Source organism: Dicentrarchus labrax, unplaced genomic scaffold, assembly GCF_905237075.1.
Source record: "Dicentrarchus labrax unplaced genomic scaffold, dlabrax2021, whole genome shotgun sequence".
Taxonomy (NCBI): domain Eukaryota; kingdom Metazoa; phylum Chordata; class Actinopteri; family Moronidae; genus Dicentrarchus; species Dicentrarchus labrax.
In genome coordinates this window covers 10,156,028-10,181,853 of record NW_026136715.1, presented here as the reverse complement: position 1 = coordinate 10,181,853, position 25,826 = coordinate 10,156,028, and the positions used below count along the sequence as shown (strand labels likewise).

Here is a 25,826-nt window from a genome sequence, read left to right as displayed (position 1 = left end):
GCATATCAGCAATTTCCAGTTTATTTACATTAGTCTCACTTGTTGCTAAGACAGTATAAAGCAAAGCACAAGCATTAGCTTTTAAATACATTTAAATTCAGTTATTTTTATGTTGATAACATGTATAGTTTACACCTTCTTAAACACATGTACATATTAGAAAAATTGAATACAAATTAGGATGATTACTCACAAAAAGAAAAGCCAGACACTTTAAATATGAAAGCAATACATTTTAGGAGCAAAAATCTTCCAACTAGCAGAAAACAAAACAGAAACTTAAACATTCACTTCCTATTTTTAATCTGAAACAAAAAAAACAAAAAAACAACAACCTTCTGGCAAACATGATGGGGAAGCTATGGTCACATATAGGGAACCATTTAATGAGCCATGCATCCATATTCAGAATGGGGCCAAGTGAAAAAAAGGACAAATAAAAATACAATCCTGGCAATATGAGGGCAGGATAAGTGCCTCAGGGGGAAAATACAGAATTCTTCCTACAGTGCCAACAGGGCTGCTTTTATTGGTCAGTAATGGGTAACAGCCCAATTTGTTATAGAGAAGGGAATTATTGGAGGATGGGGTTGCTTTAGTGCCTTGGTATCTGACCCTTTACAGTTGTCCACTCCTGGTTCTGTAAGACAGAGTCTGAGCAGTGCCCCGTCCTCTCAGTCCAGTATATCCACCTCTGAAGCCTTGGCCCCTCAGGAACCGTCCAGGGACCCCAAAAGTCTCCAGATTGCGCTTCCGCTCTTCTGCCCATGTTAGTCTGAAACCATTGGTTGACACAAAAAGAGGCACAAGCCTGTAGATCGACAAACAGGAGAAATTAGTGTTTGAATATTGAGGATAAAAAAGCCACTTGGTTTACCTGAACTTCGTATCAGACGAGATGTTGTCAAAGAAAGACTTTGCTTTGTCGTAGTAGCATTTTGATCCAAAATGATCATCCTCTGCAGTCAAGTTCAATTCTTCTTTTTCCTTCTCTTCCACCTCATGATTTCCATCTGCAGACAGAAACATTACTGTAAGAACCCTGGAAGGATACGTGGTGGAAGACTAGGTTGAGTTTTAACTCATGTGCTCATCTTCACCATCCCAAATCCTACACTCGATAATGAAATCACATACTGGACAATAGCAAATCTGTTCAATTCTATTGACTTTTACTAATTTTAAGTTTGATTCTGTTGCACTAGGGCCAAAATGGAAATCAAATCTTTGCACATGTGTATAGAAAGACAGAACATATGTTATCATAAAGTACCGTGCATGAATAAGTCTGTCTTGCCACTGCTGAGTCTATATCTACAATTTAGTGGATTCAGAGCTCACCTGCAAGACAGTATTAACATCTATATGTAGTAAGACATGGTAAGGTTTAAACTGACGTGGTCCTGTAATAAAATGTGTGTCAACAACTAGTAGATGAACATGCAGTGGTGCATTTGTGGTCGCTTGAGCTGATACCTTTCATATTCATCCTGTCCTTCACCTCTCTCTCCAGCTCCTCCTTAATAAACTGGGCATTTGAGGAATCAAAATCAAAGTCTGTGTCAAACTTAAGGGTAGCAGAGGGAACATTAGCTACCATCAGCTGGCCTCTACTACGGTTCCTGCGCCTCCGAGCTCCTAAGAGCAATAAAAAATAAAAACAAAATGCAGTGAATGTCAGCAGGACCTTCTTTTGTCATTTGAATCCCGAAAATTCAGTTTTTCACTCTTTTACAAACCTGTATGGTTCACAATTACCTTGTCTTCTTCTCGGTGGTGGCCTGTTTTCAGAATACTGCTGCAGAGTTTCCTGCTGAGCACTAGGCAGACCTGGGCCTGACTTCACTTGAAGTTAAAAACAGCATTTACACTCTCGTGCACAGATGGACATGTAGAATTCCCTGAACGCCCCACACAATCTTTCAAGAGTGTTAATCATAGCTATCCCCTTTAAAGGTCCATTAGTGAACACAGCATTGTATTTTGCCTTTTATCACTACAATTCTGTTTACTTACTCATAGCTCCAGTGCCTCTTCTGGTCTGGAAACTCTCTCTTGGGGTCCTCTGGGGCCTCCTTCTCTCCCACCGCTGCTCCTGTTCCTGGGATTCAGTCGAACCTCTCCTCTGCCTAAATCTGTCCAGGTGGAGGGTTTGAACAGCCTTTTCCACCATGGGGCCTCTTCTAACCTGTAAGCCTGGAAGTACATGCCCTGCACAAGGAACACAACCAAATATTGTAATATATGAACTACCTACTTAAACGTATACAGCTACACTAAGGGTTAATGGTCAGTTTACTTAAAATACATTTGCATTTTTTTGCTTACCAAGACCAAAAGCTGCAGCATACTGTTGATTAAGCAGAGAGCTGGCAGCAAGCTGGTTGTAGGCAGGCATCCTTAGGGGGCTAAATGGTCCACGAGCTGAATAGACACCTGAGCCTGCACTTGATGACTAAATAAAAAATAAAAAATAAAAAAGTTAAACAAGTTAACACACATTAACTGGGATGTCCACTTTTAGATTCTCTACTGTGGGGTGTGCGCCACGCATGTCTTGTATACCTGTACTATTGCAGGATCCGGGGGTAGGCTGTGGTGAGATCTTGGAGCTTCACACAGTGTGATATCCTTAATATCACTTCCCCGGAAAGTGATGTACTCATAGATATCATCTTTGGGTGGCGTTGGTCTGTCAGTGGGTCGTCCCTCGGTTCCAAAACACTTGACTGGTTTAGAGAAAATCTTTGATAAAGCTAACAAAATGACATTGTGCTGCTATTTAAGTCTTACTTTTGAACATGCTGACAGGCTGTCAAGCATAGGCCCACACCACTCACCTTTTGCCAGCACTACTGTGGAGTTCACTTTATCAATCGTATACAAAATCCCCTCATAACGATTTTGAGCTTTTGAAATTAACCCTATTTTACAGCCAATGTAAGGCTTTGCTGAACTCATGGCTACAGAAAATTCAGGACATCTGCATTCAAGCCATGAAGCGACCAGAAACAATTTATAAGCTTCCTCAGGTGACTTGAAACCACGCCCTCTGATTGAGGCTGAACGCACCTGGCAACGAGACAACCTCTAATTTACTATCAGTCCGGTCAGTCCCTGTGCTGAACTTCCCACATATGACTCATAATGTCTGATATTTAATATAATCGACATAATCGTCTTATGTTTGAAACATTTATTTGGACTGTGTGGTATTTTGTTCTGAAATTTATTTTGATAACATTTCTCTGAAGTGTACAACAAGTTGCCACAGACAGTGCAAGTCTGCACTGTCATGAAGCCTGAGGATAGTGCAGCAAAACCACTATGAAAACTGGTAATTGTTGATCTCCGCTCTCGAGTTTGACACCCAGACTGCTCTCTGTCTGTGAGCGCTGAAGCAGCTGCTGCGGGTCTCCTGGAGAGAGAAAAAAAAAAAAATAGCAACAACGCAGCCATTTTGAGTCGTCTACGATAAAGTCAAATGGACACAAAATGCTTCGCTACTGTGCATAAATCTGCAAAGATGTGTTGCACAATTTGTACACTCTCTCAGAGAGTCTCCACGATGTGATAAAGTCCCACCAGGAGCGGCTCTGTGAGTGGTATCGTTGTTTTCCCGTGGAACAGCCAGACAGCGCTGACACTCTACACACTGCAACTCACAACCATTTGTTCCAACCTTTATTTTCCTGGAGGAGCCAATCACAGCGCCCGGTGAGGCCGCGTCACTGCGGGTACATCCAATCGGCGCATGCGTCTCACGAGCGAGCGTAGCTGGGCAAAGATGGCGGCGGGCTCCGATTTGCTGGATGATGTTTTCTTCAACACAGAGGTGGACGAAAAAGTAGTTAGTGATATAGTCGGATCTCTGGAGTCTGAGCTATCGGGACCAAGTCGCGTCAACGCAACAGCCAGGGTCCAGTCTGTGGCGAATTACGTCGGTAACTCAAGTGTAGGCAGTAATTCCAATGTTCAGGGCAGCAAAATGGGACTTTCACAACAAGAGCTTGCTAAAGCAGGTAAGATAGCTGCCCACTCCGGTTAGCTAACATTAGCTCATTTTGGTCACGTTGTTCAACTGATAGTAGCTAACTTGGCTTCACTTGTGTGTTTCCCGAAACTAATGCGAATCGGAGAGTTGTTCGACACCCCCCCTTGTTTTCATGTGTTTCCGCTGCTGTAGGGACAGGAGTGCAAGGAGGTGTCAGTAACAGTACGGGGTCCCACGGTTCAAGCATGGATGGAGCAACCGGGACAACATCGGCGGCGGGACCGAGCATGACAGCCGCTCAGACTCAGTCCAAGCCGGGGGCAGCTAGCGGAGTCGTTACGGTAGTATCAGATGTAACATCTGGCGTTGGAAAGCCTGGAACCACTTGTGTTCAAACTTTGAATGGAAGTACTGTGGTCATGAACTGTCACATCGCCGGAGGCACATCTGCTGACAGCAGTGGCAACAATTCACAGCCCGCTGTCACACTTGTCAACAACGGACCTGTCTCTGTGAGCAAAGGAAGCGCAGCTGTCCTGTCCGCAGCGCCCAGCACTATTATACGGACTTCTTCGACGAGTGCGCACAACACTGTGATTTCGTCTCAGCCCTCCGTGAAAAGTGTACCCACAGTCACGCTCGTGAGGCCACCTATGCAAACCCCCACTCTCACCTCACAAAGCGGCGGCAACCCGACCACAGTTTTAACATCAGCAGCCGTCAGCGTTAGCAGTGCGACCGGCGCTCTTGTCAACAAATTCGACTCCACAAAAACTATTATTCAGACTGGTGGACACGTCGTGGCTTCAAGTGTCGCTACGGGGACAACGGCGACCGTGAGGAGCCCTACTGTTTTGCAAAACTTGAGGACTTCGGTACCGTCAACAATCGCTGCCACACCTCCTGGCGGAATACGAGCTATTGCTCCACAGGTGTTGGCCCCTCGACTCACTCAGCCTCAACAAAACGCTCCAAATATCCAAAACATTCAGCTCCCTCCAGGTAAAGTTTACAGTTTAAGAACATCTGGAAGTTGTCTGTAACCAGTTAGACGTGGAAATGGGTTTGTGTTCAGGCTCTGTCAAGCTGCAGTAACTTTGTCAGAAAAGTTTTTTTGCTATCAAACACATCTTTATTTGTGCACGTTTTTGTTTTAGCTGATCTGTGAATAGTCAAGACATTGTTTTTAGAAATATTGTAGTAAGTAGAGGGGACACAGAATTGTTTGTCTTTTGAGGCCACAGACAACAGATTAGAGGTGGACAAACTGCAGACCAGATTAAAAGCCTTGAGGGCAGTCAGCCAGTTTATTCCTCCTAATGTCTCAAACAAGCATTTCGTTTGTAATCTATTGATTCTTATTACTTTGTCTTGTCAGAGACAATAGCAAACTGTTCTCATATCAACGCCTATTTACTGTGTATCTTTCCCCTGAGTGTCTGTGTGTGTATGGGTGTGTGTGTGTGTGTGTGTGTGTGTGTGTGTTTTAAACAGTTTGCAAAGGCTAATTGTTAGACTGTCTATAACCTTGTTATACTTCAAGGATTTGCGCTGGCAGATTTAAATTTTACCCGTAGCGTCTATTAATGGGATGATTTTAGATTTTCTTTGGCATACAACTGTATGAATTGTTCAAATTTAGTCATATCAATACATGGATATTAGCCATATCACTTATCACACAGCCACCTGTTTGATGGAGAATGTATAGGCTACAACAGCAGGCTCCTGTGCAGGGTAATACGCTGCTCCATAAAGTATTAACAGCAAGGGAAAAGTTTGACTTTGTTGTTGTACTGTGTGGTGGATGCTTGCAACATATAATTACATGTTGTGTTGTGGCTTAAAACTTTTTTTGATTAATGGCACCATGTTTGTCCTCATTTTTGTCTGACCTGTCGGTGACTGGCTAGAAATCTCTGAGAATAGACCTCCCAGCTAGAGCTGCAGATGAGTAATTCATAGCCTAGAAACTCCTTGCATACATACAGTACATTGGTGAGACTTATCAGGACAGAAAAAAAACTGACTTTTGACATCTTAACCCCCGTGACATTTGCCTCTCGCAGGCATGGTCCTGGTTCGCAGTGATAGTGGGCAGCTGCTGATGATCCACCAGCAGACCTTGGCTCAGATGCAGGCTCAGTCGCAGTCCCAGAGCGCCATGACGCCACGACCTGCAGCCCCCACCAGCACTCCACCTGTCCAGATCACCTCTCTACAGGTACAAGGACTGCTGGATACAGGACTGTCACACAGAAAATGTGACTCATTCATGTTAGGTAGTAATGCACAGATTTGATATACTGGAGCAGTACTTACAAGGTAAATGACCTTATTTAACAGATCAGGTAATAGCCAGATGTGATTGATGCACTTTAAATAATGTTTCTTTGTCACTGTTGTTATATTTGTACCATAACAGCACAATTCTGTAAACTCTTTTTGAATAATATTATTAAAATTGACACACGCTTTAAAAGAACGTTGGTGTATCGACATTTTCACCTATAGTTAAGACGTGAGGTGTAGTTACAGCCTCATTTTACATTGCACACACAAGAGTGATCCCAATCAGTTCCACACTGTGGGTACTGTATATTGGCCAATACCCTAAGTTTTAATGTATCAGGAGATAAAAAGTGGGAACTGAAAACGGAAAATTTGTTTTTTGTGACAAACTGTAAAGAGAAAGGCCCTTTTCCATCTGATACATTTTATAATGCACCCTGATTTAATAACAGTTTGGTTACTGGTTTCACATGCACACACTGCGTGTATGGTAAATGACCAGTGTAAGTCATTCTCAGAGTGGACTGATTTAATTTAGCTTGTGTGGAGTTTTGCATCCAACTGACTGAAGAAAACAAAAGAAACCTGCCAAAATGGAGAACTGTTTTATGAAATGAATCGATCTCCTATTATTATGCAGGCTCCAGGCGCATCACTGCAGGCTCGTCCGGTTACCCCCACCACCATTATTAAACAAGGTTCCACAGTCCAAACCACTGTGACGGCCACCACCACGCTGCAGAGGCCTCCTGTACTGCAGGTAACTCCGCCAACACATCCCTTTTAGGTATCTGAAGTGCAGGGTATGAAGTTATCAAGCACCAAATACCATTAAAAACAGTTAGATCCATCTGTGAGGGCTGTTCACCACAAAGAGTGGTAGTTGTTACACAAAATCTGGTTCATGCTGACATGACACTCAACCCTTGGACGGTCAAGTTATAGCAAACCCATTGCTCTGTATGAAACAAGCTGTTGATTGGCTGCATGTTACACTCTGAGAGCAGTCCATTTGGCTTAAATTGAGCCACAAATGTAAAAGATGTTTCACAGGCTCTGAAAACATGTTTCTCTCTCTACCAGCTGCTTTGGCAGGTAGATGAGTACATTTTCTAGGTAGATGAGTAAATTTTCTACCTGCCACTCAGAATTTTTACTCGCCACTTCTGCAACGAGTACTCAGGTAGATCGGCACTTCCTGTGACTGCAGGCCGATGACATCAATGGCATCGATATCATAATTGCCAATGTAGTCTCTCCTGCCCACATCACTCTAGATATAAAGTGGTTTAAGGGTCTTCCTGACCTCATCAAAACCCAACCTGTCAAACTGTTACCCTTTTCCTAAAGTGCATTTTTTAATAAAGGACCTTTCCATTTTCAAATGTTCCTGGCAATGTTTCCCACATATTTTGCATTTTTATTTTTATATTATTTTTTTAATCCGTTCAAGAGGAGGACACCATCCATGATCTATTAACTAGTGAATTGTCCCTTCTTGCTGTCCCCCTCCTGCTGCCTACACAGAGAAAGACTCTCTCTGGTATTATGTGAAGATGCGGACATGGTGAATATTTTACAAGCACGGACCAAGTGAAGCAACAGAAAAAAATCTAAATCAGTCACAAGAAGTTGAATGCAATTAAAGTGTTTGAAGAAAACATGTTGTTTATTTTAATGAAATGTAGAATGTCCAGTTGGTCCCGTCAGTGGAAAATGATGGGACCAACTGCTGGGAAAAGCTCTGCGGCACTCCTAAATCCTGGAGAAGATGGGAGTAATTTCTCAGCATGAGAAAGTCAATATAAGGCTTTTAGACCTACCTAAATCAGGACTAAATGCACCTCTCTTGGACTGGTTTGGATGGATTTCCTCACTCTGACTTGCTAGATTAAAAACAGGCCCAGAACCTGTTTCATAGGTTGTATTGTCATCTTGTTTTGCCTAATAGCTGTGCAATGAAAAGACAGATTTTTGTATCATGGCCAGCACATTTGTTTTCAGTATTCTCTGGGTGGCTTGTTTGTTTTCTCACTTTAAAAACCTTACTGGTTGTGTCAATCCTTTTAGTGAGTTATGATTTTGTTCAGGTTGCCATGATATTTTCCATAAAGGTTAATAGATTTTTACTAAACCTTATTAACTAGTTTGAATTTTCTGTTTTGCACATCATGTTTGTCTATTGTACTTCCTAAGACTACAACTCCTCCTCCTGTGATTATTTGAGCAAGTAGATTACATACAAAGTCAATGCAAAGAAGCAAATACACATGAATAAACAAAATTTTTGCAAAAACGTGCGCAATTCATTCATCCATTTATTGAAAATATTGAAGTTTGAGCAAACAGTTTGTGCATATCACAAGTAATGTGAGGCGAATATTCGCTTCATGTTTGGTGGGAACGCACCATAAGAGTTTCTCTGTGGTATTGAACGTACAATATCTAGCACAACTCTTTCCTGGAAAAATCCAGCTGGCGGGAAACGTCGTATTATGTCCTAGTAAAGCTGAATGCACAGTGCTCCGGGACCAGACATGTCAAAACTGTTATTCTGACCTTGTCATATTCCTTCCTCTCGTCTCATGACTGCACGTTCACTGACTTATATAGAACACCATCATGCTGGGAGGAACTGCCACCACCCCGGGACAGCCGCTAGGAACGCCCACCACAGTGCAGCCTGGATCTGCAGCCACAGCAGTTACGCAGAGGGTAGGGCCCCTCGGGGCCGCTGGGACCGCTGTCACTCCAACAGCTATCACAGCTGTAAGAGAGAAGTACTAACCTTGAATGCTTTTGTCTTAGAATTATTTCAAAGCTAACTATAGATTATACTTTTAGAGTATTTCTGTGTGCTGTGTCTGGTTCACATTTCTGCTGTAAGAATGCCATTTTGTGTTTATGTGCTTGCAGGAGACACTGGAGAATGTGAAAAAGTGTAGAAACTTTCTCTCCACATTGATCAAGCTGGCATCAAGTGGAAAACAGTCTTCTGAGACGACCGCCAACGTCAAGGAGCTGGTCAAAAACCTACTGGTAATTTCTTTCTACTCCTTTTTCTGTATTGTTTTCCATCATCTCCTTCATCTCTTTGTCTCACCATCTCAATGTTAGAACTTGATCTCTTCATTCATCCTCATACCTTTTTATTGTCCTTCCTTCCTTTGTACAACAGGAAGGGAAGATAGAGCCTGAAGATTTCACCAGTAGGTTATACCGGGAGCTCAACTCCTCACCACAGCCGTACCTTGTGCCTTTTCTGAAGGTGAGATCAGTGACACACCAGCAGATATAATGGTTGATGGTGCAAACTCAGACCGTCTTCTCTTACCAATATGCTCCTAACCAGGATTTACACTGCTTAGCGTCTACTATAGCTTACTTCATGGTTACTATTAAATGCATATAAGTTTACTGTAATCCTATTGCAGGCATTACAGACTTCTAGCCCTCTAAACCACATAATCTACTCTCTTTAATGACAAACAGTACATGAACATCATTAAAGAGATGTGAGTGTGAGTTTAGTAATTTAGTTTTCATAAAACATAAAACACTGTTTCAATAATGTTTAATGAACTGAAAGTTCACAGCTCAGTTTAGCAAACACATTTACACACAGACAATAATAATGTGTGGTTTGGTAGTTCTGTGCATGGTACTGAAGTTGCAAAACCAGGTGTTTTAAACAGTTATGGCCAGGGAATCAACAGCACAGCAGTGTGGTATGAATAGGTTTATTATCCTGCATCAGACACAGGGTATATCTATTTAAGTTGTATATGTTCTCTTGAAGCACAGTGTGTCTGAGTGTTGTGTATGGCATAATGCTACTGCTTCCCCCTACTCCTCTTCAAAAATAAACATGTGCTCTTTCAAAATAAGTGTACTACCATCTGTACTGTTGTACACACCAAATTGAGTGTATGTGCACACAGATATCCTCACCATCACTCAACTTTCTTAGGACACACATTTCTCCATACAGAGTTCACTATTTCAAACCTGTTCAGACAGTTCTCTTTAGTAAATAATCCAAAGCTCACTAAATGAAACTAAAGTAATTTCCAATAATACAATACAAAATTGTACATAATCACTATACGTGTATAGGAGAGCTACAGAGTAGGGGTTTAAAATTAAAAGCAGCAGGGACACAAAAAAAGAAAGTGTTCATTTATTTTGAAACATGTTCAACATTCAAACATTTAACAGCGCTCCAGTGTTCATAATTCTTAATGTAACATGATATTGGCATATTATCAATATGAAAAAATACATAACAAAAATAAATCACACAAATGTCAGTAATGCTCCATCGTAAGACTCTGACCTGTATACTCTGGAGTATGAAATAATTAATCCACTCTGGTACTACTTGCACTTGATGCACTTGTATGCTGTTCATAAACGGGGCGTTTTCAGGACCAGACTTTTCATTTCCCACTCGGGAGTGATATAGTGGCCCATCACCGTGAAGTAGCTCTCTGTAACCCTGGACGTCCATCTATCAATGGTGAACGCAGCTGTCTGTGCGGCGGACAATTCCTGTACAACTGCAACTCGGGCTCATTTATATAGGGCAGTCACAACGGCTGACTAAAATGCACACGTGAAGACGCATTGTAGAGGGGCTCAAGCACTTTGACCATGTGCTTAAATTCTGCATTCTTTACGGCCGAGTATGGTCGCATATCCACAGCAATAAACACTGCTATAGCAGTACTTATTTATTTGGTAAGGTTTAAATCTGCAATGAGAGGCTGCTTGACACTGTGGGGAGAAGAACTCGCCTTCCAGTCTGCTTTTGTCTTGTTCTGCTAATCCACACACTCATGCATTAGAATTTTTGTTCTGCAGGTTCGAGTAGTAGACATAAATAAACAGTAATTGGGTCACAGGGTGTACCGAACCAGGGAAATTACATTACAGACCAAACGTCCTGTGCCAAATGGTTCGGAACGAATACATATCATTATATGGCCAATCTGTGAATTTTGAAATATGTGTTCACTAAATGCATTTTGTGTCAAAGTGATGAAAAGTGATCATCCACATTGACTTTTGTTGTGCCGACTGTGTGAAGAGTTTTGAAAAAGTGAACTCAACAAATGCACGTTACCAATTGCTTAAAGAAGAATTTTGAATTTGCCACATTACATATAAACTTTAGGCAAAGACAGAAAATAGACAGAGCGATTTGCTTGTACAACCATATACGAGTAAATTTATTATCAGGCTTTTATTTTCTCTGCAAGAACTAGCTTTTTTCTTCTTTTTGATATCACATCATTAAATCCATTTAACCATAAATTAAAAATCCAAATAAATCTAACAACACATTAATCAGTGCCCCAGGAAATGCTGTTAAGTAGTCATTATTACAAATAGCTCTTGTGCTGTTTTCCCAGTAGGATGTCCGATAGCTGAAAATGAAAAAATGTGAAAACAAAGCAACAAAAAAATAGAAAAGCCTTTTATGAAGTGCTTAATAGATGTATGTAATAAACTAAATTCTTTGTACCTCTTTTTGTTTTCAGTACACTATGTGATTGAAACTGCACCATTTATCCCTAAGTACTGCTACTTTTACTTTACAATAACCAAATCTATCCTGTGTGGAGAGGAGTCAGCGATTTTATCAGACTGAATATTTGGTCACTCTCTCTGCCCCGTCTACTTGTAGAGAAGTCTCCCAGCGCTGCGTCAGATGACCCCAGACTCAGAGGCCTTCATCCAGCAGAGCCTGCTGCCTCAGACCAACACTCCAGCAGCAGCAGCAGCCTCCACAGCCCTCACCGCTGTGGTGCTGCGACCTCCTCTATCTACCGCCTCCACCACAGCCACCAGCACTGCCGCGACCAAAACCACAGTTATCAGCCTCACTCAGGCACCCCACAGTAAACCTGGACTGGTAATTTTCCTGCTTGTGGGAATTATAACCTCTATCTGAATTCAGAGATTGGCATGCACATAAAAGCGGAAAACTTGCATGTAACAGTTAATGCTTCTATTCTTGTCTGTGCTTTTATTCTCATTCTTTGTCTCTGAATGTGCGCAGATAGTGCCCCAGCAACAGGGGACAATGGTGAGGCCCCAGGTGACGCTGGCCCAGTCTCCCATGGTAACATTCAGAGGACAATCTCATAGCCGCATCATTGTGGGCCAGCCGCAGATGGTCAAACAGCTACAGACAGGTGTGTGTTCAATAGTCACTTACACTTCTTTTATTTCTTACATCTTGTTTTCAGTAGGCATATAAAATCTGTACTAATGCTCTGAATGTTGGATGACGTTATTGTCTTTATTTTGTAAATCATACAGTGCTCAGTGAAAAACCAAAATACGTTGGTTACCTCCAAGTCTTGTCTGTATTTGGTCCATCACCCATTGACCATGTACAGTATGGAAGTGCTGCCACCTTGTGGATACTTCTGTAATTGCAGGATGCTTGTACATTTGATTCTAAATCGATCAGAAATTAGATTCACACCATAGTGAATGTATTAAACAAACAATCTGCACTTTATTTTTCTCACTTGGCAACAAAAATCTGAATTATCTTGTGTGTCTGTGTTGTGTGTGTGTCTGTGTGTGTCTGTGTGTCTGTCTGTGTGTGTGTGTGTGTGTGTGTGTGTGTGTGTGTGTGTGTGTGTGTGTGTGTGTGTGTGTGTGTGTGTATTAATCCCAGCAGTGAAGCAGACGTTGGCTCCGGTGGCCAAAGGAGTACAAATAGTCAGTCAGGCCCCTCTCACTGCTGCTCAGAGGAACAAGCTGAAGGAAGCAGGAGGGGGAACCTTCAGGTTTGTGCCAGATTAAAAGTGTCTCTTAAACACAGGTCTCCAAATTTTTAGCATTCCAGGAGTTTTAGAAGTCCTCTAGTTTCAGTATTTTTGCATTCTCAAAAATCTTTGATCTAAAGAGTTTTTAAATTATTATGTTGGATGTTTGAACTATGTCAGCAGTTAGCAAGACATGCAAACTTACTTTTTTCTCGGTTTAACAAAATCAATTTGAAAGTTCTTGGCGTGTATTTTAGAGTTGGAAGGACAGAAAAGTATTCAGTAGTGTTTTTTTAGTAGAATGTTTTTTCACTGGCTGCTATCCTGAGTGATGTAATACTGAATGTCTCCTTTTTAACCATTGGTTGGTTGAAAAAATTTCACTTATTTCTGACATTTTATACACCAAACTATTAATTGGTTAATCAAGAAAGTAATTGTTAGATTAATCAATAATGAAAGTAATTGTTAGTTTCAGCCTTAGTTTCCAGACTCAGATGATGACCCAGCATGTGATACTATATACCTATATACAGGACATTATGTTATTCAGCTGTCATCTGTGTTGATTCAATTTTGTGAACACAACAGCTCAACAGACATACAGTACATCGCAGAAAACTACAAATTAAGACTCCGCCACTTAATGGATGATTATATTAAGTTCTGGTGGACCTTGCTCCTTACATTTTCATTAATTTTCACTTGACACAGATAGAGGATGTGCTAAATATCAGTAATCAGGCATTGAGCATTGACATGGATGAAAAAGATATAGATATCACTGCAGAATTGGTGGAAAGCTGTTCATGCATCTGCGAAAACAGATTTAATATGCACCATGCAAAATTGAGTCAATAAAATTGAAAGAAAGTATTCAAACATTCAAAAACTCAAAAGAGAAAAAAACATCATTAAGACCTATTTTATATTCTCTCAGGCTTTGATTTTGTGTATAACATTATTTCACCAGTGTTGAGCCACACATTTATATGTGTCCAGGATTTTTTGATCATTCTCACCACTGAACCAGGCCGTTGTGTGATGTAAATGAATCTGTGTAGGTGTGTACTTTAACTGTCTCTCTTTGGGAGATTCTAGGATGTAGACTTTATTATCCTGATTTCTGTTCATATTTTACCACCCTTGTGTTGTTTAATGATAAGGCAGTTAACACAGACACATTTGCTAATTAATGCAGTAATTATGTTAATTAATGACCCCATATGCATAATTGGTTATGGGTAATATATCATGATAGTTGCACCTTTTTCTGACACAGTCAACAAAAACATATTTCTGCATTTATAAAGACAGTTAATGTCACCTAGGGGCAATTTGGCTTACAGACAGCAGTAGATAGGATTTATTACAGGGGTATTGTATCAGATTGCATTAGTCTGTACAAGTGTAAGTAATAGACTGGTTAATGATGCGAAACAAATTTGTTCGTAAAATAGTAATATTATTGAGGGCCCCATACACTTCTCATCTAACTGGTACCATGTATCAAGTTGCTGTCCATAGTTATCTCACAAAAGAAACTATTGTGTGTTTGGATATATTTGGGGGGTGAAGTGGGGAAGAAGAGATTAAACCCTGTGTTGTGACAAATATGTTGCACTTTTACTACTTCATCCAGGGACGATGATGATATCAACGATGTGGCCTCCATGGCAGGAGTCAACTTGTCAGAGGAGAGTGCCCGTATCTTAGCAACCAACTCTGAGCTTGTTGGCACGGTGACTCGTTCCTGTAAGGATGAGACCTTCCTCTCCACCTCTTCACTCACCCGGAGAGCTCTGGAGATTGGTGAGACACATGAACTGAAAGAATGTATAGCACGTTGACACTGTTTCACGCTGTTTAAATCTTTATCCTCACTCCTTCTGCTTTGAAGGTAAGAAGTTTGGTGTCAGCGAGTTGGGCACGGATGTGATCAACTATATTTCCCACGCTACACAGCAGCGACTACAAAACCTGCTGGAAAAGGTGTCACAAGTAGCACAGCAGAAGAACATCACCTTCAAGGTGAAAATTATTTATTGTAATTTGAGAGCTGGTGAGACCCATTGCTATTTACTGTTAACTTTTCCTGTTGTAACTTTCTGTCCTTCTTTGCGCGTCATATTTCATTCATCCTTCAGGAGGATGAGCGGTATGAGCAGGTTGGTGATGTGCGGGCCCAGCTTAAATTCTTCGAGCAGCTGGATCAGATGGAGAAGCAAAGGAAGGAAGAGCAGGAGAGAGAGATTCTCTTGAAGGCTGCCAAGGTAACAATATATTAACAAAGACACAGTATCATTGACAGAATGGAACCTATATATTATCTTAATTGCATAGTCAAGGCAAATGAGTGATCTTGGGTCAGTGTCATCATTATACATTTCTTCTGCTAACTATCATGAGAGAACAGATCTGCTAATAGGGTGAGTGAATGAATGAATAAAACAACTGAATAAATTGAACATATCCCTCTTGAAATATTAAAATGTCCTCTACCTTACTGCAGTCTCGGTCACGGCAAGAGGACCCTGAGCAGCTCAGACTTAAACAGAAGGCCAAAGAGGTAAGTATATGCTGCAATAAATTGACTATATGATTGCTTTCTGTGTGAGGCATTATGGTGAGTTCGTCTACTAATCTGTGTGTTTTTGCTTGTATTCCAGATGCAGCAGCAGGAGCTGGCTCAGATCAGACAGAGAGAAGCCAACCTAACAGCGCTGGCAGCAATCGGCCCGAGAAAAAAACGGAAAATTGACTCTCCTGTTAGGGGTGCAAGTGCAGAGGTGAGGACTATGGAACCATTTGCCATAGACGGGTTGTGCTTATTTTGAATTATTTCAAATTTGCAAAGCAAAGGTCAATAAAAGGCTAATTGTCTTTCTTGTGCTTGACACACCAGGGCTCAGGATCAGGCCCCTCCCAGCCTGGAGGCTCCGGTGGAGCAGGCTCCAGACAGTTTATGCGACAGCGCATCACCAGAGTCAACCTCAGGGACCTCCTCTTCTGCCTGGAGAATGAAAGAGGGACCAGTCACTCACAACTGCTCTATAAAGGCTTCCTCAAATAGCACCCGCATTAAAATGACTAGTGTCGCTCAGTGGCATTAAGGAAGCAGAGTTGACCGTCAGCTCAGACCCTTTCTGCCGGTACTTTCTTTGATCACCCACTGCTGAATGACGAGACATCTGACTGTGGGAAGAGAATTATCTGGAACACTGAAAAGACGTCAGCTTTTAAAAGTCTCTTAAAAGCACAGGCCTTTTTGTATTTTCAGCAAAGAGGTGGAGCAGATGTTGGAACTCGGCCCTGATTTCAGCGTGCCTCTCAGCTCGGTTTTTGCTCTGTAGAGACCAGTGGCACCCAACCACACTTTACTCATGCACTGCCTCATGCTGCATTCAAGAAAAATGTCTTTAACTAAACTGAACACTTGTCAGGGTCGTTTCACTGGCATCTGTCTTGTAGCAGCAAATCTCTATGAAGTGGTTCTATTTTAGATCAGTGTGCGACTGTTCAGGTGCAGCAGCCTGATTTTACAAAACTGCAGTATTGTTCTTTTTTTTTGACCATGTTAACATACACTCTGTTTATTTAAGTTGTCAACAGAGATTTAAAATTATCACACATTTATACTCTATTTTAGCACAGTTTTAATGTCTGGACTGTTTAACAGAGACTAATCTTGACTAGTCTTGTCATCTGCTGAGTTGCCTTTTTACCAGATTAAGCCATATGGATTAGAATGTGTTGATCAGCTTCAGTAACTTCATCTATCCAACAGTTCACTCCAGATTTGTAGAATATGTGCTGTATTGTTTTTGTTGTGCGCTTTCTTTGTTTGTCTCTGCTTGATTGGAAACAAAAGATGATTATATGTCATGTGTTGGTATCTGAACTCTTACCACAATAGTGTTTCTACTGGGAGAGTTGAGTGGTTGGAAGTGAAATTCCACTTTTTATTCGGGTTCTAGCACATTTTATATACAGACTACATAAACTTTACATTCTTTTCAGTCATTTTTCAAGCTATACTATACTTGGACCTTTACCATCTCCCCAGCAGTCAGCAGTTTTCAGAAATTTCTTCAGTAACAATATAAAATTCAACTTACTGAACTGGACCTTCTATCACAGGGAACATCCTGACCCTTCATTGTTGCACACAATGATTTAACAAGTCTGCAGATTTTCCGAAGTTCTAAGCATAATGAAACATTTACATTATAAAAATAATAATGTGGATTTGGCTCTGTGTTTCTTGAATAATATTAATATTGAATATTGCAGCACTTCCAAGCAATTTTCCTGCCTTTCAGAAATGTCACCCAGAGAGCTACAGACCTTTCAAATAAGCAATGTTGAGGTACTTTTTGGCTAAAATATCTTTTTAGCAGGATGTTTTCTGTGATGGATTGCCCTCTCAAGCACATTTTAGTCCTGGCTGCTTGATGTTACTAAATCGAAACTAGTATGGTACAATTTGGAAAAAGAAGTGGTTGTTAATAATGTAAAGTATCCAGGGTCTGTAGCCCTTGTGCTATAATGTGAATTTTAAAAAATGGAGTTCGGAGAGCTGAATCGCAACAATGTTATCGATTGCAGTCATTTAAGTGAATCAAACTTTTTTTTTTTCTTTCTTTCAATAAGTTGTATGTCCACATTTTATATTTATCAATGATGGAGGTCATGTTGAGTAAACATGGGCATGAAATGCAGAGCGAGGACGGCACTTTGACAGATCAGTTTTCTAAAACTTGTCGATCAGATGAACATACCCACTTTATAACTTTTTATATTTTTAGTGCACATACTAATTTTGATCTTTATACCTTTTGTCATTTTATGAAAGAATGTTTATTGGCAAATTTTATTACTGTACATACTTAGGTTTGCTATTTGTAGATTTATCAGTTGACAACTTCTAATTGGGCAAGTTTGTCTTATTATTCATATATTTATACAGTAGATATATGAGAAATAAGACAAATGTATGATGCTTTCTTGCCAGTATCTTGTACATTTTGCACAGCCACTTGTTTATATGTAAATATCTGAATTTAAAAAAAAGTTTTTAATTGCTATTTTACAATGGATTGAGAGAGAATGATCTCTATTAAAACATAAAAAATCAACAAATATCTTGATTGTCTTAATTATTGTGGCAGGTCTGGACCTTTTTGAGGTGGGTTACTTACTGCACCCAATAGTTCATACTGATTTAATGAGAAAGGGTCTGAAAGTAGTACAACCAACTCAACCACAAAGCACATTAAAATAGGATACTAAATACATTTTGGTATTTCTAAAGACAGTGTTTAGAAAAATGACTTCTGCTGCAAACTTTACTGTATTTTCTCATTGATTTGAGTTTTGATACAAGGTGCTATGTGTTGCTCACCACTAATTAAGCACAGGGTTAGTTCAGGCAGGCCAGAAGTCAGGCTCAGCTCAGTTCCAGCTATATCAGCTGATCACAGCTAATGTAAACACACATCAGCTGATGGCTCAGCTGATTGCTCCTAAGCTTCCTATTGGAAACCATACACAGTCAGCTGACAGCTCAGCTGATTCCCTCAAGCATCCAATTGGCAAATATCATTCATGACGCCTTATTTAAGCTGCTTTAGAGATTCGAAAAGATACACCTGAGATGTTTTGATTGTTACTTGTTTACTGAAACTTGTACATTTGTCATTTCTTGGTAAATAGACTAAAAATAAATGTCAATGTTTTGCCAGATATTTTACTCCAAATTGTTCTTTTAGAAGGGGAGAAATTAGAAAGCATGCACACCCTTGTAAATGCTGATATATTCCGAATATGTGCCTATACTAGTGGCCCATGTTTGTTGTTGTTGTCTTGATACTCAAGCATAGGCAAAAAATCCCTAAGAAACGCACCCTCTTGAGTGCTTCTATGGTTCATAAAACATGATAAAGTACTCTTCATTCTTCAGTCTCTTGAGTACTCTGATTAAAATTGTTTTCTATTCCTAAAACAATCATCTGATGATCAACAGTGCTTTTGTGCATGCTCTTCAAAATGATTAGCACAAATGTCCTCCCAGAAAAGGAGGAATGTTGTGTTATAAAAAGCCTATCAGGTCTTTGCCAAAATGCAAGTCTTCGAACACACTTACTCCTCTAAAAACGGAATTTTTATTTTTTGAATGTTATGTACTTATTAAGCTGATGCTTATTCAGTATCATTGCAGAGGGAGAAAGATGAAGACAAGTCTTCAGTATCAAATAATTAGGAGCCCATTACTGTTGGATAATACAGTACACAAAGAATTAATTTCCTTCTAACCTTGAAAAGTGATCAAAGCACGTTTTGTTCATAATAAATAACATTTTAATCATTGGCTCTGACTGTCTCCCCACTGCCTCCTTATATGACAAGTATAGCAGGATTTTAATGGCATTCCCTGTCTGATTAGGTACGAAGTGTGTGACAGAGCACATAATTGACAAATCAGTATAATTTCATTGGAGTTTGTTCAGATGTAATTACAATCCACTCTTAAACCCTAATAAATACTAAAAGGTATTGATTGATTGACTGAGAACTAAAGAGGTGAGTGTAAGTTTAGTGATGTTATATCATTTAAGCTTGGAGATGATACAGTACAAACCATATTTCTTTTTTATTATTATTTTGATTACTTTTAGAGATGCAGTTACCGCACTTGTGGTCTCATGCTACATCATTTCATTGCGAGAACTTTTAAATCAACAGAATAAAAAAAAAGTCTGAAATTCACATTGACCTTGGCTACTGCACAGACTGTGAGTGAAACTTAAAACTGAGGAAAACATGAAAGAAATAAGAAGAATATCTGATTTTAAGGGAAGTGTACCACATTACTGTAAGGTTAAGCTTACCCCAGTATGTATGAGGTTTAAAGACAAGACTCCTCATGATCAAAAAACCCCAAAACAAATATGCAGATCTGTCATGTGGCTCCTTCACTAACAATAAGAACAATGTGTTGTGGACTTACAGCAACAGTTGTTCTTCATTACTATATTTCATCATCCTTTATGCAGTATGTGCACTTTTATCACTATAAATTCATTCCAGGCCTCTTAACTTTATTCCTCGATGACAAATCCAGCCTAAATCATTGGGTCTTTTTTCTTATAATGTTCACGAAAAAGCCTATTGTAGGCAATAAAAATAATATTTATGAGTTCTGGGATTGAGTGGATGAAGCTGTTCATGGTACAATAGTTACAAACTTCTGCTGTCATTATTCACTTGCTGGAGTGACATTTTATGGATACGGGATATTTTAAAGTGATCTACTGCACGGAAGGCCTTTTGATTGTTACGTGCAAAGAGGGAGTGCAGAATGCATTGGCAAAAAATCGAGTTCCTTATAATATATGTCCTTCTCCTTCTACATCTCAACATTGTTTTTGTTAGTGTCCAAGCAGATATCAAAATCTCATTCTTCTGGGACTGTTCAGGAATTGTCTGTGATCCATCATTAAACTTGGCAGGGTTCCGGTCAGTGGAGAAAGCAGATTTAGTGTGTTGTACTTGAGGTGCACTGCAGAGGGGCTCCATAGGAGGGCACTGTTGCACCACCTTTCAAACAAACACCTCCCGTCTGACAGTCGCAGAGCCTGAGAACATGTGTCATCTGTCATCATGGCTTGTATGACCTGCGTGCATACATTGCATATCTTTTATCACCATTTGATATGAAAATAACTGAGTCCTGCAAATTAAAACAGTATATATTTTCTTAAATGCACATGTTACTTTTGTTTCTACAGACACCAGCTGCTGTATGATCTTATGCAAGATGTGACTTCCTTACTTCTGCTGCGTGGAAGATTTGAGGATGCACAAAACACACACAGAGATACACAGAGATGGACATCTCCGTTAAGGATCACACTAAAGCACTTTCTTGTATTCCTTCAGATTTGGTGGATTTGAGGCTTAGAAAGTTGTTTGTTCAGCAGACAAGGTATCTTGTGCCGGTAGTTGCCCCAACCGTTGTCTTCGTTGTCCTGATATCCAGGCATAGGCAGACTTCTAAGTCTTCTCCAATATGAGTTGTCAGGCTGTATTTGCTTATGTTACTCTGGGACACCAAACTCAATTCCACTGTCTTGTTTGATTTTGCATAATGAGAGGCTGCTGGTTGCTCACAGGATAATGTCTTTGAGTGACAGCTATGAAGATGAGCGAATATATTTCACACATTTTTATATATTTTAGAAGTGCAATATACTCCCTTAAAAACGTCCAATGAACCACGATGTCGCTTGCACAGTCTTGCATGTGGTTTAAATATAACTCACAGACGCTTGTCTCCGGTGATTAGAAATGAGTTTCATAACTTTTTGGGAAGTATGCACCGTGAAACATAGATTAGTGTTTGTGACCAGGAATAAAGTGAACATTACTCTTCTGCTGTGAAAAGATAATGAGATGAATTAGACCTGTTTATCACATGAAAATGGTTGCTAATCGTTCAACACTGACAGCCTATGTCAGGATTTACAGAAATAAGTGATGATGTACAGCTGAAAGTGAAACTCCTGAGGTATTTATCATTATTAATCAACTTTAACTTGGTTTCAATAATTAAAAAAAACATGAAATATTTGTAATTAAATAAGGAGCAATCAATGATAAAATCAGGCAAAAACCCACTCAAAACTAATCAAATGCTTGTAATTGGCTTCATCGGGAAAATGCATTTGTAGTTTAACTATGAAAGAATCAGAATCTGACAGTTAAGTTGTTGTTGGGTTGACACCACCATCAGTTAAATCTGATCAAACACTTATTTGTGTGTAGAAGTAACAAACATAACCTTTTCCCATCCCATCACATCCATCAAAGCAGGAGATCAAACAAAACACAAAGAGACACAAAGGTATAGTCTTGGTCTCTTATTCACACTAGCGGCTCTGTGAGGCTGTATTTAGCAGACGTGGGACCAAACAATTCAATTCAATTCAATTCAATTCAATTTTATTTGTATAGCGCCAATTCATAACAGAAGTTATCTCAGGACACTTTTCAAATAGAGCAGGTCTAGACCGAACTCTTTAACATTAATTACAGAGACCCAACAGTACCACCATGAGCAAGCACTTGGCGACAAGGGCAAGGAAAAACTGCCTGTTAAAATGATGATATACTTTTTCTTTTCTTTTTTTGATTTTGTAAAGTTGAGTCTAAAGTCATCAAATTTGTGACTTGTGACTCGAGTCCATTTAGCTTTGAACTAAATGATAACATTAGCACACTAACATGCGCACAATGACAATGCTAACATGCTGATGTTAATTAATTCAATTGTTGTGTGGAGACATTTAACTTAAAACCAGTTATGTGATCCTGATGATGAAGGGCAAGGCAGGGGATCATGCATCAGGAAACAATCTCTAGGAACCATGAATGTGAATATAAAATGTATAAGACAAAATAACAACCTACACAAAACCCAAGTTCTCTATTAAATGTGGTTTGCCACCGTTAAGCTGTTATGTGTCAACTTTACCACGGTAATCAGAACAGCAACAGTCAAGATATAAACCATGCTTACCTGTTCAGCAAAAACTCAGCATGATTTAAAAATTCTTTCAGATCCAATGCCAGTGTTTGTTTTTTCTGTTATTTCTCTGTCAGAGGATTTCAGGAGGAATACTGGAGGGTTTGGCCTTACAACTGTCAGAAGCTCTGTATTTTGAACTCTGCTCCCATCACTTGGGGAGATGATGCTGGTTGAGACTTGACGGTTAGAAGGATGCAACCCCAGCTTTAGTAAATGAATGCTTTTATGGCCTGTAAATAAAACATTAAGTTTTAAACAAAACCAAAACAACAATGTTAATATATTAGAAAAACCGCAATTATAAATCTTGTGACCTGGTGAGGAGATACATGTCTTAGCTGTATTACTGTGAAGTTTTACTCTTTTTGATTTTGTTACAGCACCATCCAACAGTGCCCACAATTGTAAAATGCCCTCACGGCTACACCTTTGACATTTTGAAAGTCAGCATCGTGACTTCCTGCAAGGACTTTTAGAGATTTGTTGATGCTGTAACAAAAATTGCTATTTAAAACCTTTAAATTTCTTTTGCTGAAATGCAAGGATTTTACCAGCCCATGTTTTTTGCTCCTTTTTTTCATATTTATAGTGGGAAACAATGTTTCTTTTACTTCCATGCTGGAATACCTATTGCGGCCTTAAATGCCTGATTTTATGGCAGGTTTTCTAAAAAAAAATTGCTATGCATGTGGTATTGTTTTCAGGAATTCTTTGGCAATGAAATTGTGGAGAAAGTTAAAATTGCTACAATAGTTTGGACTGCGTGGACAGGGTACCTATCTGCATGGTTTGCATCTTCACAACTAGAGAACAACAAGGAAGTGAGTTTGGTGATGTGTAGGTCAACTTTTGTGGAGGATCTACAATGATTTGTCAAATGTGTGGAAAAGTTGTGATGAAACTGCAAGGTTACACAGAATTCATGGGTATTGGAGGAGTTTGTGTTAATTGTTTTGATCGCAACGTTGCAACTTTCCCGGAGACAGGATGTTCTCTCCATCCTCACAATGGTATTTGTACATCATCTTAAAAAGAAGATTAATGCTATTTGTCTATAGCATTGCAGCTATAAATAAGTATTGAATTAATTGTGCAGAATATATAGATCTATAGTAAAGACGGACCAGCAGTTGCTTAGTACAACAGTAAAATGTTACTCCATATGCATACTAAAATAACTGCCTGACAAAAGAAAAAAAGTCTAAATCTAAAATTTAATTTGGTGATGTTGAAGCGTTGAAAATGAACAGATAGATGTCAAGATTATATATTATCTCACTGATCAGAAATGCCAGTTTGATTTCCAAGTTAATAAATCAGTAAGAAAAAAAGTCTGTCTTGACATTCTGTAGCTCTCAGATCTGAAAGCTTTGGTTTAGGATTCTAATGAGAAACATTCAAGATTTTAAATACTTGAACAGTTTGCTACTTTTCACCCAGCAGTGTGTGTGTGTGTGTGTGTGTGTGTGTGTGTGTGTGTGTGTGTGTGTGTGTGTGTGTGTGTGTGTGTGTGTAAAGGAGACTGTGAGGGAAAAATGTGCTTGTAGGAGGCAAATTTTCAAGTTTTTCTGCAAGGTTAAAGTGATCATTGAAACAGAAAGAAAGGCAAAAAGGAACTACAATAATTATTTGTGGTGTATGTTTTAAGCCCAAAATGATGTACACAACATTCTACAAATCAATGTTCATCACGTATATTATAGCACTACAATAGTAGTAGAAAATAAGAAAGGTGTTAACAGCCATTTACTTACGATAAAAATAACTATGTGTTGTTGTTTTTTTAGGTCGGAACCTCAGGTTGGAAACAACTGGTTATTTCGACAGATGATTGACTGGTTGGAGTGGTTTCAGTGGCTTATAAATGCTGGGCTGACAATTGCACAGTGACTTGGCATCCATGCAGGAGGCAGGTTCCCAAATCAAATTTTTCTCTAAAAGGTCAGGGTAAGCCCATGCTGTAGTGGAAACTTCATGGCATTAAATCAATCCGTGGCTAGACAACCTCTCATCGCTATCAATAACATTACAATTCTGAGTGATCACTATCATCCCATAATACATTTTTCTTGTGTACTGGATAACATTACTCCACTTGGCGGGGCATCCATGGCTATCCAGTGGTTTCTCTAACATGTCAGTGGTGTTGGCCTCTTCACAGCTGATCATTTATAAGGAATACGCACAGCATTTCCAACCTACTGTCATAAAGGCAAAGAGTCGATGATTCAAAAATAATTATGTTGGCAATAATTAACACTCACTTCTGTGAAATGACTGTGCCATAAGAAACATCATGTATTATCACAGACCCTGCTGGTGTTTTCTGTATTTTCACCATGCTTTATACGTTGGATATGGATTTCCATTACTCAGCTCACTCTGGAAGCAAAAGGACAGGAGAGACAAGGTCCCTCAGGGCCGAGAAACAACCTCCGCCTGCATCCTCTGCGCATAATTGAACAAATTAGCTATGAACAGCTGTTACCTGTTAAAATGACCCGCTTTCATTTTATCGCCATGGACAAGAGGTCTGATAGCATCTGCATGCTACAGCTGTCAGCCATTCTGATAAGCTTGCCGATTCCTGCTTTCAATATATCATGACAAACATAATTACCTCAACATCTCTTTTTATGGATTCTACAAATCACCAGGCACACAGAGCATGCCAAGTGTCCATCAATTACAGCCATGGTCTGCTGGTAGCCCGTCCACTTGGCTGCTTGGACTTTGTCAATTTACTTTTCTTTAAAAGAAGGTCTTTAAATTAACACCTAAAACAGTTTTCATTTTAAAATTAAGATTATAGAGTGTGATAATTGTAGAAGAACATGTACCTCACGGCCTAACCTCACAGCCTCCCTGCTAGGTCTCATCAGTGGTTCAACCTCCTTCATACTACCACGGTTGAAGCAGAGAGAGAACACTGCTCTGACATTGTCCTTTGACTAATCAAGCAGAGTGAGTTCAAGAAGGGAGACTTTGGCAATAATGGCCTTTCATAAAGTGTTGGCTTCATATGGTTGAAGTTAAGTGGCTGTAAAAGAATAGTTAGAGTCAGAAGTGAACAGGTTAATTGCCTTAAAGTGGCTTTACAGAACCGACTTCGTGGGAGATTTTAGTTTAGTGCACTATGAAGGAGGACATTTCTATCCATTATCTG

The 25,826-nt window shown here is 39.7% G+C and overlaps 2 protein-coding genes across 4 annotated transcripts; one reads left to right on the top strand and one right to left on the bottom strand.

Moving 5' to 3' along the window:
• Positions 1–3: 3 nt before the first annotated feature.
• On the bottom strand, positions 4–3,773 carry lsm14b (LSM family member 14B). 2 transcript variants are annotated; one of them, XM_051425102.1, is made up of 9 exons: positions 3,683–3,773; positions 2,841–3,418; positions 2,566–2,729; positions 2,329–2,455; positions 2,017–2,211; positions 1,759–1,845; positions 1,477–1,638; positions 878–1,013; positions 4–775 (listed from the first exon to the last, which is right to left on the bottom strand). In XM_051425102.1, the coding sequence occupies exons 2-9, from the start codon at positions 2,959–2,961 to the stop codon at positions 619–621; spliced, it is 1,149 nt and encodes a 382-aa protein (XP_051281062.1). In that variant the 5' UTR covers positions 2,962–3,418; positions 3,683–3,773; the 3' UTR covers positions 4–618. The 2 variants fall into 2 exon arrangements, with proteins under 2 accessions (XP_051281062.1, XP_051281063.1); XM_051425103.1 differs by lacking the exon at positions 3,683–3,773 and adding an exon at positions 3,586–3,669.
• Positions 3,705–18,213, top strand: LOC127377328 (transcription initiation factor TFIID subunit 4). 2 transcript variants are annotated; one of them, XM_051425101.1, is made up of 16 exons: positions 3,705–4,022; positions 4,187–4,996; positions 6,064–6,218; positions 6,927–7,046; positions 8,900–9,055; positions 9,203–9,325; positions 9,465–9,554; positions 11,976–12,203; positions 12,351–12,486; positions 12,984–13,092; positions 14,714–14,883; positions 14,972–15,102; positions 15,219–15,344; positions 15,584–15,640; positions 15,741–15,860; positions 15,977–18,213. In XM_051425101.1, the coding sequence occupies exons 1-16, from the start codon at positions 3,755–3,757 to the stop codon at positions 16,142–16,144; spliced, it is 2,967 nt and encodes a 988-aa protein (XP_051281061.1). In that variant the 5' UTR covers positions 3,705–3,754; the 3' UTR covers positions 16,145–18,213. The 2 variants fall into 2 exon arrangements, with proteins under 2 accessions (XP_051281061.1, XP_051281060.1); XM_051425100.1 differs by having other exon boundaries at positions 3,706–4,022; positions 12,981–13,092.
• The last annotated feature ends 7,613 nt before the right edge of the window (positions 18,214–25,826 follow it).

What these genes read in the sequence shown, in the direction of transcription:
- LOC127377328 (XM_051425100.1), top strand. Translation starts at nt 3,755, where the DNA reads ATGCGTCTCACGAGCGAGCGTAGCTGGGCAAAGATGGCGGCGGGCTCC. An exon ending in AAACATTCAGCTCCCTCCAG is followed by an intron (nt 4,997 to 6,063) that starts GTAAAGTTTACA and finishes TGCCTCTCGCAG; the next exon opens with GCATGGTCCTGGTTCGCAGT. An exon ending in ACCTTGTGCCTTTTCTGAAG is followed by an intron (nt 9,555 to 11,975) that starts GTGAGATCAGTG and finishes GTCTACTTGTAG; the next exon opens with AGAAGTCTCCCAGCGCTGCG.
- lsm14b (XM_051425102.1), bottom strand. Translation starts at nt 2,961, where the DNA reads ATGAGTTCAGCAAAGCCTTACATTGGCTGTAAAATAGGGTTAATTTCA. An exon ending in TGCTGCAGCTTTTGGTCTTG is followed by an intron (nt 2,212 to 2,328) that starts GTAAGCAAAAAA and finishes TTCCTTGTGCAG; the next exon opens with GGCATGTACTTCCAGGCTTA. An exon ending in ACCACCGAGAAGAAGACAAG is followed by an intron (nt 1,639 to 1,758) that starts GTAATTGTGAAC and finishes TATTGCTCTTAG; the next exon opens with GAGCTCGGAGGCGCAGGAAC.